This window comes from Carassius gibelio, chromosome B8, assembly GCF_023724105.1.
Source record: "Carassius gibelio isolate Cgi1373 ecotype wild population from Czech Republic chromosome B8, carGib1.2-hapl.c, whole genome shotgun sequence".
NCBI lineage: Eukaryota > Metazoa > Chordata > Actinopteri > Cypriniformes > Cyprinidae > Carassius > Carassius gibelio.
The window spans coordinates 21,645,953-21,658,362 of record NC_068403.1 but is presented as its reverse complement, the minus strand read 5'-3'; the positions used below and the strand labels follow the sequence as shown (position 1 = coordinate 21,658,362).

Sequence of the window (12,410 nt, the reverse complement as noted above, 5' to 3'; positions counted from 1 at the left end):
TCCTTTGCCTGCCCCTTGCCTACCTTACGCCCGCCTCCAGAACCCCCACCCTCCCTCTGCTGGAATTTCTCTTTCGATGCGAGGACACATCGATCCGGGAGGGGGCAACTGTTACGTTCATGGACTTTCTGGTTCCCTATTTTGGTCATGTCCCGTTTCTTGTTTGGTTAATTGATTAATCCTCACCTGTTCTCCATTCCCCAGATTACCTCCCTTGTATTTAAAACCCGGTCTTTTTAGTTCCTCCTGGTCCGCGATTATCAATGTTACCTCTGTTAATGTTATTGATGTTCATTAAACTCCTCTTTTGATTTATTATCATCCTTGTTCGTCTGATTCCCACGCCTGCATACACAGCCCATAACATTTATTACATACAAGATGAGTTTTTATCTGTTTTCCCCACAGGTTCTTCCTGATGTGCTACATGTTTGTTAATCTGGCCTGTGCGCTGCAGACACTCCTCAGGACCCCCAACTGGAGACCGCGCTTTAAATTCTACCACTGGTACAAACACACACACACCTGCTCCCTTCAGTTTGTGTCCCGGGCAGAACAGAAAGTGTGTTTGTTTACAAAAAATTTTAGTTTGAGGGGATGAAAATAACCTTTAACCTAAAATGAAGGCAAACAGATGTATCGCACCACATAAATGCATCCTTTGTCCACCGCTAAGATCATCTGTGGTGGTTATGATTATTAATGATTATTGATTATCACAACTGAACAAATGAGCATGAGATGGCCTGTGATGTCTCTACAGGGCTCTGTCACTCTTGGGCATGAGCTTGTGTCTTACCCTGATGTTCCTCTGCTCCTGGTACTACGCCATTGTTGCCATGGTTATCGCCAGCTGCATCTACAAGTACATTGAATTCTGCGGGTAAGCAAACCTAAATGAGCCTCAGGAAGAGACGACCGGAGAAAAAAGGGAAAACCTAATGAGTTTCACACTAACTAGATCAATCTCACTCTTGGCAGAAAAGCCATTATTGTCTGTACAGATATTCGTTTTTTGTTTTTTCATAAGGGTTTATTTAAAAGCCTGACAAATGCAGCGGAGTAATTATTCACTGTAAATGTATATACTGTAGTTTTAGATGATTATTAGCGGAAGATTGTTGATGAATGATTATCACTTATGTAAATCAAAATTTTAAAAAAAGTGATGAAGCCTAAATGGTCCCTCTTCCTGTCCTGAAATATAATCCTAGAAATGTGGTGAATTATTACAGTCATTTATTAAAATATTAAATGTTTAGGGCCAGTATGAATTTATTTATTTATTTATTTATTTATTTATTTATTTATTTTTATGCTCACCAAGGCTGTATTTAGTTAATCAAAAATACAGTAAAACACAAATAATGTGAAATATTATTACAATTCAAAAATAAGTGTTCTATTTCAATACTTTTTTATTTATTCCTGTGATATCAAAAGCAGCATCAGCTTTTCCAGCAGCATCATTTCATTCTTCTAAGTTATTACACAGTGGTGCTGCTTAATATTTTTGTGAAAACCATAATGCAGTTTTTAGGATCATCAAATTATTTTGTTAAACATTTGTAACATCTAAAAGTAATAAGAGAAGTCATGGCCTAGTGGTTAGAGAGTTTTACTCCTAACCTTAGGGTTGTGGGTTTGAGTCTCGGGCCTTCAATACCATGACTGAGGTGCCCTTGAACAAGGCACTGAACCCCCTACTCCCTGGGTGCTGCAGCATAAATGGCTGCCCACTGCTGTGTATGTGTGTGTGTGTGTGTGTGTACTTTGAATGGGTTAAATGCAGAGCAAGATTTCTGAGTATGGGTCACCACACTTGGCTGTATGTCACGTCCCAATTTTTTTTTTTCATAACTTGAGCATAGTTTGAACACATAAATCCACAGAAAGTTGAATTACCAAATGTGTATTTCTTCTCTGTAGGGCAGAGAAAGAGTGGGGCGATGGGATTCGTGGCATTTCTCTGAGTGCCGCCCGTTATGCTCTGATGAGGTTGGAGGAAGGTCCTCCTCACACTAAAAACTGGAGGTCAGTGACTGATCAGTAAAATGCCTCTTTACACAACAAACAAGCAGTAAAGTGTTACAAGCAGTGTATAGTCAAATGTAAAATTACATTCATGCAAAATATTGAGAATGTATTTACATTTAAAAATAATGTTATCAATCATCCAGGCCCCAGATTATGGTGCTCATGAGTCTGGATGCGGAGCAGAACATAGAGCAGCCTCGACTGCTGTCTCTGACCAGTCAGCTGAAAGCGGGCAAAGGCTTGACCATCGTGGGAGCGTGTGTGGAGGGCACCTACTTAAACAACCAACCACAGGCGCAGGAAGGAGACCAAGTACGCGCACACACACACACACACAGGATCAAATCTGAGCTCCTGAAGAAATGAGACACTAATAAGCCCCATCTCTCTCAGTCCCTAAGGAAGCTGATGGAGGTCGAGAAGGTGAAGGGATTCAGTCAGGTTGTGATCTCTTCTAACCTGCGGGACGCCACCTCACACCTGATCCAGGCTGGAGGTCTAGGCGGCCTCCGTCACAACACGGTTCTGGTCAGCTTCCCTAAGAACTGGAAACAGGCTGAGGAGCGCCACCGTTGCAGGAACTTCATTGGTGAGAGCACAGCCTCTTATATCTAGTCAGTGCTGTTTTCATGACTTTTGTTGCAGCGTAGCTTTACTGCTTGATAATCCTATGCTCACACAAACTATTGTAAACTGTCTTTTATGAGCAATTATAAAGACTGCACAGATATCTATATAGATGAATATGAACTTCATATTTGTCTATTACGAGGGCTGAACAGTTCATCAAAATAACATTGTTTTTGTTGATAGCCTATAAAGGAATGTAATTTGGTTGATTTAGTAATGCATGTTTTTATTATTAAACCAATAAATTTAGATGTAACCTTTTTTTTAGTGTACTGTGCTATTACACATGAGCATCTTATGATCCGCCAAATGCAAACTTTCCGCTCAAATTTTGGGCTGAGTGTATATCACTGTTATTCCTCCACAGAGGTTATTAGAGAGACCACTGCAGCTCACTTGGCCTTGCTGGTGCCGAAGAACATCTCTGCATATCCATCAAATGGAGAGCGCTTCACTGAAGGCCACATCGACGTGTGGTGGATTGTCCATGATGGAGGCATGCTCATGCTCCTTCCCTTCCTTCTGCGCCAGCACAAGGTACTGTTGATGGAGTGATTAGGTCAGTGTTGCAGCAAATGTTTTAATATTGATGGTAATTGTACTTTACTTGTGGACAAGAACCATACAACTCTGATCTAAACACTATATATGTCTCTTAGGTGCTGTATTTAACTGAGTAATTGAGGATTAATGCATTTAATGCCTATTATGTGTTCAATAATTTCATTTCAGTTCCGATGCCTTATATTACTTGCTGCTTAGTGAAGGCGCTCACTATTGAAACTGAGATCACATTCAGTTCATGTCTTAAAATGAAATGATTACTACACTGGATAATCATATTGTTTCAACTGTAGGTGTGGAGGAAGTGCAAGATCCGTATCTTCACTGTGGCTCAGATGGACGACAACAGCATTCAGATGAAGAAAGACCTGATGACGTTCCTCTATCATCTGCGATTCGATGCTGAAGTGGAGGTGGTTGAAATGGTGAGAAACCAGCACACACTGCCTTCACACACACACACACAAATACTGACAACCAATGTTTTAACCTGTTTGGTCATTTAATTCAAGCATGAAAGCGACATCTCGGCCTACACCTACGAAAAGACCCTGATGATGGAGCAGAGGTCACAGATCCTGAAGGAGATGCACCTGACCAAGAACGAGCGCGAAAGAGAGGTACTGTGGTGGGGGGGGGGGGGGCATACCTAAAAAAATACTACAGAGATCTGAGGAGAATAAAAATGGTTGCCCACATTATTCAGCTTCACATGTTCAACAATTTGGGGGGGGGGGGGGGTAAATGATGACAGAATTCTAATTTCTGGCTGAACTATTCCTTTAAGTGCGAACTGAATGTAATGTTTTTGGACACATAATTGCATGTTCTTTACAGTTAAAGGAAAATGTATTCTATTTTAAATGCATATTAAATGCAAATACCTGAATGTTCATGTGCTTTTTTTGACCTGCTTAAGTAGCACCTAATTAGATATTTTTCATAATTACTTCAAAATTGTCTTTGAAATATGGCGTACTGCTAAATGTATTGACTATCATTTATGGTAACTAAAATATGCTGTAATGTCATTTCTACTTTAAAATGTAAGCCATGCATTTCAATATATTTGTAACTATACATTTATAATAACGTTGCAATTTAGTACATTTAAAATATAATAACTTAAAATGTAATATTAAATGACTACAGTTAAAGTATACAAACTACAGTTAAAAGTATAATCAAGTACTTCATGTGCTTTATTATATAGTCAATATATTGAGAGCGCTTCTTTAAAGCATTAACTAGAATAATAAAACAACGATTCGAAATATTTTTTAAGTAATTTAACATTTGGTTATTACATTATTATATCTGAAATTAGATCAAGTGCAGTCAAAAGTCTGCGTAAGTGTGTTAATAAACAGTCATGAAAATGTACACTTAAGTAGCTTTTTATTTCATTACTATATTTTCTGTAAGTATACTTATATAATACTTTTTTACAGAGTCAGTGTAGGCTACAAGTGCACATTCAATACAATTGAGCTCACTTCTTTTACACAAGGTTTATTCTAATAAACATCAGTTATTTTTACAATGGTAAACTGAAGTTGTTAAAGTCACAAGTTCACCCAAAAATAAAACTGTCATCATGTTTATCCAAACCTGTGACTTTCTTTTGTTAGGAGATAAGGAAGAAAAGCTGCTTGGCCAATCAAGCTAGAGAACCGTAACTGTTCCATAAAGAGATCAACAGTATAAATCTGATCGTTTGAATCAGTCTAACAGCGCTGATGTTGTGTCTTCAGATTCAGAGCATCACAGACGTGTCCCGTGGCTCTATACGGCGAAAGAACCCTTCGAACCTGCACCCCCAGAGGAGTATCGCCGAGGAGTCTGTGGGAGGAAATGGTGAAGAGAAATCTGAGGAGGAGGTAGCTGCTGTCTCTCACTTTGTTCTGTGTGCTATTATCCATCAAGTGTGTGACTTTGTGCTTGTTTTCCATTTGAGCTAATCACGCCCTTCTTCCCTCTGGCCGATTAGATGATAGCACGGATCTATCAGCCATGAAGATAGCATCTCTTTATCGCTTTCTATTTTCGCCCTTCTCTCTCTTCCCTCAGTCATTATCTACTAGAAAACCATTCTCTTCTTGTTAACACCCTGGCACTGCGTCTCTCTCCCTCTTTCTATTTTTTCTTTATACGTCTGAGAAAAGTAGGTTACCGAAATAGGAACAATCTCACTTCTTTTTTTTTTATCACTCTCTACCCCTCTCACTCTTTTTACCTTTCTCTTAGTCTGTCCGTCTCTCCCGTCCTCGACAGGTTCAGCTCATTCAGGGAAAAAATGCCACCCCCACCCCAACTAGCCCCACCTCCCCTAGCGCTCCCACACCAGCAGCCATGAGCCCCGGAGAGGAGGTGCAGATGACCTGGACGGACGATACGGAGAAGCCCAATAACCCAGCAGTGGCCAACCCTGAAAACATAAAGGATATGTTCAACATGAAACCGTGAGTCGAGAAAATGGTGGTCTGTCCTGAGTATGTATTGTATCAGGCGAATCCGCTTTTAATGAATCAAATAGAGAGTTAAGTTATTAAGGAAATGACAGTCAATCAACATATTATTCTGTTCACTGAATGTGAGGTGATGCCTTGAGACTGATTTTAACAACAAAACAAAAGGATAAGATATTTTGCTTATTATATATTTGACAATGGAACACCAGATCATTGTATTGACACTTTAATTTAACAAAACTTAATTGCAGCCGCACAGAGATGTGCAAGAGCTATTTTCAATGTCACATTTAGTTATTTCCACTGAGCATTGTTTAATGAGAAATAAACGTCAACCAGTTAGTTGGATGCATAACAAGCCTACAATAGTAGTAATTATTTTCATCATAAATGGTATACATTTCTAATCATTTAAATAGTTGTGAATTTGATAATTTATTTAAATTAAATATTTATCATATAAATAATTGTATTATATATTTATATGTAATTATTATTTTATATTTATTTTATTATAATAAAAGTATGTAAAAACATATACATTATGTAAAAAAGTAATGTAATTGCAGAGCAATTTTTTTTTCTGGCATATTAGCAGCAAACATCAGTAATGTAAGTTAAACCCTACTCTGAATCAGAAACACTTCATTAGATTTATTGTAGCACTTGCAATAATTTCAGTTGCTCAGCTCACTTAGCTTAGCTCATCGTTTTTGACACCTGACAAAAAAAAAATAATAATAAATTAGCGAGACATGACACAAAAGCTAAAGATACTTGTCAAGTGTGTATAAAAACCATCCAGCCTACTAATAGTCTTAACTTGATCAATAATCTGCTGAGAAATATTGCTGTCCATACTTTTGGTGCATCCCTACATTTGGTTAAAGTCGAATTTGTACTGTGTTACTGTATTTGTGGTGTTCTCTGTTCACTGTTCTTTTCTTTCGCTTATGCCTAAGGGAATGGGAGAACCTGTGAGTACACTTTTAAGATAACACTTATGCTACTTCATTTGATTCCTTCTAATTATTTTAAAAGATGGCGCACTTAATTATCACATATAAATGTGCGTATCACATCTTTTAAATATGTAGTCATATAAAGAAATCTCATACTAACAAAAAAGCCTTTGCAATATTGTTTCTTTCAGGAACCAGTCCAACGTCCGACGCATGCACCACGCACAGAAACTCAACGAGGTCATTGTGAAGAAGTCACAAGAAGCTAAACTAGTCCTGCTAAACATGCCTGGACCACCTAAGAACCGCACTGGAGAAGAGAACTGTATCCTTTTGTCCTTTATCTAAATATAAGTGACTTCAGACTTGTTTACAGTGAAGTTGCTTTGTGCCGTTATGTAAATGTGAAAGTTTGCTTCTTAACTTCGTTCACACAGACATGGAGTTCCTCGAGGTCTTGACTGAAGGTCTCAACAGGGTCCTCCTCGTGCGTGGAGGTGGACGTGAGGTCATCACCATCTACTCTTGAGGGGCTCAGCTCAACCACCAAATATTCCTCCCTCCTACCTAACAGCATAGACGGAACGTCCCAGTGACCCCCAACCTACACCATGAGCAATAACGCCCCCAGCACATATCAGATGACTTTGCACTACATAGTCTAAAAAGACACCAGCTTAGTAGATGTCACTTCTTCCACATGATTACGTTCTATCCCTCTATCTCTCAATCTTCCTCTTATTGACTCAGTTCTCATCTCGTAAACTCAACAGCTTATGTCACGCACAGATCAGTAAATGATTGATTTGGTCTTTTCTGACTCATTTCCGAAAGCCCATGTTCTCCAGTGGCACCTGACCAAAAACTCTGATCCAACTTCTCTTTATTTAATATTATATATCATAACAACAAATTGAAGGGACAGTCACACTGGATTTTAAACGTGCAAAACAACTGTATTTTTGGTGGGCACTTCAAAACAGTCCATTTTAAAAGTCAAAATATGGCATTTGTTCGGATTCATCCTGCTTTCTTTAAAAGTTCGTTTTTATCTAAACTTGTATTACACTGTCTTTCAAAAGTTCAGGGTTAGTAAGATTTTTTTTAATGTTTTTGAACCAAGTCTGTGTTTATTAGATTTTTTTTTTTTATTTTATTCAAAAGTCCAGAGTAAATCTCTCCAGAGTGGTAGCGTATATAGAACAAGATAGAAAAAATCCCTAAACTGAGAGTTTCCTCAACATCGATGTGATATTTAAATCCTCTATCGGTCAAACGTTTTATAGATATTCGAACAGGCAGCTCAAAGTCCACCAGATTCTTTTTCTTCTGTGGTTGTTTGCATGTGAAACTATGGAGGTGAATGAAACTCAAAATCTAGTGTGACCTTCTCTTTATGCTTTATATTTAGTTCCTAAACACTCTCTTCATCGTTTCATTACTTGTCATAGGGTAAATAGAGTGGAATCTTTCTTTCTTGAAAACAAGTCTTCCAGTGTACCACGTAAATGTCTGAGGTGTGTTTTTACACCAAGGACAGAACTGACCAGGGTTTAACGTGAGCCAGGTATAAGCACTTCTGGATCAATGACTATCAGCTTTGCCCTTAAACCATCTGCATGTCCTCTGACTACATCAGCCTTTTAAGAGTCATATATACTGTACAATATGAGAGGGCTGGACCATGTGTGTGTGTGTGTGTGTGTGTGTTTGTACATGAGTAGATTCAAAGTGGTTTTATAATATTACAAGAGGGTTTGAAGGCTGTGTTCCTTTCACAGATACGTTCACTTAAAATATAATCGGCAGACATGAATTATATTGCTCGGTTACACACGTGTACTGCTGAATAATGGAAAACCCATATACAGCTCAAATATTCCATGAAGATATAATCCTGAATAATCCCATTTAATAACAGAATCACATATATATTAAGGCAATGTAAATAGAAAAGAATTAGTATTTATATTTCAAACATTTATATACAAAGAAAATTATTTATTCATCCAGCAATTTCTGATTGATTGTAAACATGGAAAAACATGGTACTTCCATCTCTTGCCAAATCACTAATTATAAACCGTGCCATATGAGAATTTTAATAAAAAGCGAACAAAATAAAACATTTTCGCAGTTTCATATACAAGAAATGGATAGTGCTGGGCCACGACATTAAAACATATCATGCGTCTGATATTACCAGTTACTTTCTAAAGCAGATGCAGTTTTATCATCCTTTTTCACCAAATCAAAAGCATATTTTAACTGCATAGTATTTTAAACCCATATCTAATGTTTGTCATGAATGTTGGAAATTTTCATTTATTTTTACATTTGTAAAGACAACACTAATTTGCTACATTTAAGCAGCATCTGTGAGCGACTGATGCGGACTGTTCAATTCACGAGCACGAGCATATTATTTAGTTCATGTGTGCTAGAAATAGAAGATATCAAAAGACATTTATCTAAAGAACTATTTTATTTTTTTGTAAAATTGCATCAAAGAAAAAAGGAATATATTAGATTACTGAATAGACTAGTATATTATCGTCTTGTGTAACTGTGACACTTTAAAAAGGAAAATAACTAACTGTATGTTTTAAAATTTTAAATCAAACTGTGCTGAGGTTGCTGCTACCGTCCTTAAAATGTAAATAGATTGCACTCCCCCGAAACATAAGATTGAAAACAAAAGAAAAAATAAATGCGATATGTATAGTTTTTGCATTTAAGTCAAAAGTGTATTACATTCAGACTTACAAGTAATTTTTCACATGATGTTTTACAGGGTTTTGGGTACTACAACTCAGAGACAGGAAGTACTTTATTGGCAAAATGTCTCAGATAGGTTGTCAAAATGCCACCAACAGTCTAACTATTCAAGCATACCTCATACATTATCATGTCAAAGTTCACACTTGTAGTAGAAAGATATTGTGTAAAGATTGTGGTGTGTAAGTTCATAAGTGATATTTAACTAAATTGTTGTTTGCAAAAAGAATTTGAATTCTAGCTAAGTACATTTTCTTTATCAGTATTCTAGTTATGCTCAGAAAAAAACTGAGCTTTTTTTTTTATCGAAAACAGGAATTGCAAAGTGCTACCTGTCATAATTCTACCAAGTCTATTGCTTATGTTTCTAGCTTAAATAATAATCTTATCTAAAGGAACTTTTGCTTTGCTGTACGTTGGAATTTACAACACACAAGATGAGTTTGGCTTGTTTTGAGTCCTATGCAATTACAGTTTAGTTATTCGAGGGTCTAAAACTACTTTCTACTGAATTGTTTATAGTGGTACTAGTAAGTATTATAGATTGAAATCAGAGCTTCCGTATCTGCCAGGGTGACTTGCAGTTTGATGAGAACTTTCCACATTATTTAAAGTCATGCAAAGGGAAACATGCTGGGAAAATGTCACGATTAAGCCATATTGGCTGCATGCTGTTGGATACAGAGGTTTCACTCTGCGACTGATGATGTCCCATTCATCATGAAGTATAGAATATCTGGAATTGAATTCATATTGATGCAAAGGGCTTTACAATATAATTTTATCAGATTCGTCTTATCCTTTTCCAAGGCTTAAGGCATAAACAAGTGTCATAAACCTTTTGTTGTAAAGTATGTAATTCCTTATCTTCCCTTGAAGGGGCAGTAAACTCTAAAGCCACCCCAAATTGGCCAAAGCGTAACTAGAAATAAGCACTGTGAAAATTCAAAGTTAGTTTTTTCTCACATATCCACATTCTTTATTTCATGCCCTTGCTATGGAGCACTGTTGTGGGAAACTGAAATAAACATCTTTAGAATTTGTATAGATTAACCATAATGCTTTTTATGCAACGCTGACTTGTAAGAATGCAAGTGGACTGACAGGGCTTATAAAATAACCAGCGAACTGAATTTGAAATCGCAGGTGTTTCAGAAGGTGCTAATGATATTTGTAAGTGACTGCTGATGTGGCGTGTATGAAAACGTTCAAGTGCAATATTAAGAACGCTGACTTGTATAGAATGAGCTATTTAGCCAGACTTGAAGTTAATGGAGGGAATAAGAAGTCCCCACAGCTGATTTATCATGCTGTATTGGGATATACACCCTTAAACATAAAGGTATTGGCATCAGTGGTTCCGTGAAGAACCTTTAAAGGAATTATTTGATGAAAATTTAATGACAAACCCTCAAGTTGTCAAAGAGTTTGTTTTGTGTTCAGAACAGATTTGGAGAAATTTAGCATTACATCACTTGCTCACCAATGCGTGTTCTGCAGTGAATGGGTGCCGTCAGAATGAGAGTCCAAACAGCTGATAAAAACATCACCATAATTCAGAAGTAATCCACACAACTCCACTCCATCAATAACATTTTCTATTTGCCAGTTTATCTCTTTTATCAAAAACTGTTTTGAATTGTTTGTACTGCTTGTAAACTCTGCTTGATCTGTGCATATACTTTTCTCCTAATTCACACAAGATGATCTTCTCACTAAAGAAAGCAATTTTGCAGATTAAGGTCTCATATTTTAGCCTCAAACAACAGTTTAAAGGTGAAAACAATAGATGGTTGTGATTTTTTTATCAGCTGTTTGGATTCTCATTCTGACGGCACCCATTCACTGCAGACGCTAAATTTCTCCAAATCTGTCCTGATGAGGAAATAAACTCATCTACATCTCTGATAGCCTGAGTGTTAGTAAATATTCAGCAATTTCTGGAAAAAGGTTATTCATATAATTAGATATTTTCCACACTAATAAAAATAAATTAAAAAACTATATTTTGAAAGACATTTAGTTTGAGGAACCTAAAATTGAATTGCTATGAAAACTCACTTTTGGAACCTTTATTTTTAAGAGTGATCAAATAGAAGGGGGTTTAACAGTTACTTTAGATTCGTTCAGTGCTCCTGATACATCTTTCAGTGGGTTGGTTCACCAGGCCTCACCTCAGTCATCCTTTCAAATTTGAAGCATTTATTCAGATTTTCTAATGGCAAAGTGCATTTTCAGATAATTCTGAGTTCTGAAATGTTCCAGCAGTGTGTGCAAGAGCGTTTCTACACATGGAGGGTAATTCGACACTTTTTGTATGGTAGTCAGTGTAGATCCAAAGACAGTGATTTGATTGGTGATGTGTTTTATGTTTCCTGCTTCGGTTCTCATGAGGATTCAAAGTGGCGTGTGTTTGTGAGCATGACTGTAACAGGGAAAGAGGTGGCGTGTTTCTGTTTCTTTATGTATATGACTATGTGACATATCACTCTGTTGGAAAAAGAGAGGTTAAACTGTGGCAGTTACTTTTTGTAAATATATGACACATTATAGTTATCTTTGCCTAGCTGTTTAATTTGTGTGTTCATGCAAGTTTAATATTTTAAAATAAATAGAATATTGTGTCTTAATTGTGTTGTATGAAAATATATTTAAACTAGATATCTTAAATTATTGTTTTATCTTGTCAAAAGCTTCTATGTTCTACGAATAATGGTTTCACTGGACCATTTTATAGACTTGTCTGCACAAAATGCAATAAAGTTCAAGTCATTTATTACAACTATTTTTGTGTTTTCATTTGTAAGCGAAAGCCGTGACGTTTGTTGTAATACATAGTAAAACATGAAGTTTTTGCATAGTCATGGTGAGAACTGTTTTATTTGTATTTAAATGTTTCATTCAGAATTCCATCTAAGTATATTTAGTCTTAAGTAAAAAAAAAAAAAATTGCAGTAACACTTTATTT

At 36.6% G+C, this 12,410-nt stretch overlaps 1 protein-coding gene across 1 annotated transcript in view; it reads left to right on the top strand.

Moving 5' to 3' along the window:
- The window catches only part of LOC127963250 (solute carrier family 12 member 5-like), a 53,251-nt gene extending 41,027 nt beyond the window's left edge, over nucleotides 1-12,224 (top strand). The window contains exons 14-26 of the mRNA XM_052563049.1: nucleotides 409-507; nucleotides 764-883; nucleotides 1,930-2,034; nucleotides 2,181-2,349; nucleotides 2,431-2,626; nucleotides 3,035-3,204; nucleotides 3,525-3,656; nucleotides 3,744-3,851; nucleotides 4,986-5,111; nucleotides 5,506-5,693; nucleotides 6,665-6,679; nucleotides 6,856-6,989; nucleotides 7,102-12,224. Of these exons, the coding sequence (XP_052419009.1) occupies nucleotides 409-507; nucleotides 764-883; nucleotides 1,930-2,034; nucleotides 2,181-2,349; nucleotides 2,431-2,626; nucleotides 3,035-3,204; nucleotides 3,525-3,656; nucleotides 3,744-3,851; nucleotides 4,986-5,111; nucleotides 5,506-5,693; nucleotides 6,665-6,679; nucleotides 6,856-6,989; nucleotides 7,102-7,193 (1,654 nt within the window). The 3' untranslated portion in view covers nucleotides 7,194-12,224. The remainder of the gene's footprint in view (nucleotides 1-408; nucleotides 508-763; nucleotides 884-1,929; nucleotides 2,035-2,180; nucleotides 2,350-2,430; nucleotides 2,627-3,034; nucleotides 3,205-3,524; nucleotides 3,657-3,743; nucleotides 3,852-4,985; nucleotides 5,112-5,505; nucleotides 5,694-6,664; nucleotides 6,680-6,855; nucleotides 6,990-7,101) is intronic.
- The last annotated feature ends 186 nt before the right edge of the window (nucleotides 12,225-12,410 follow it).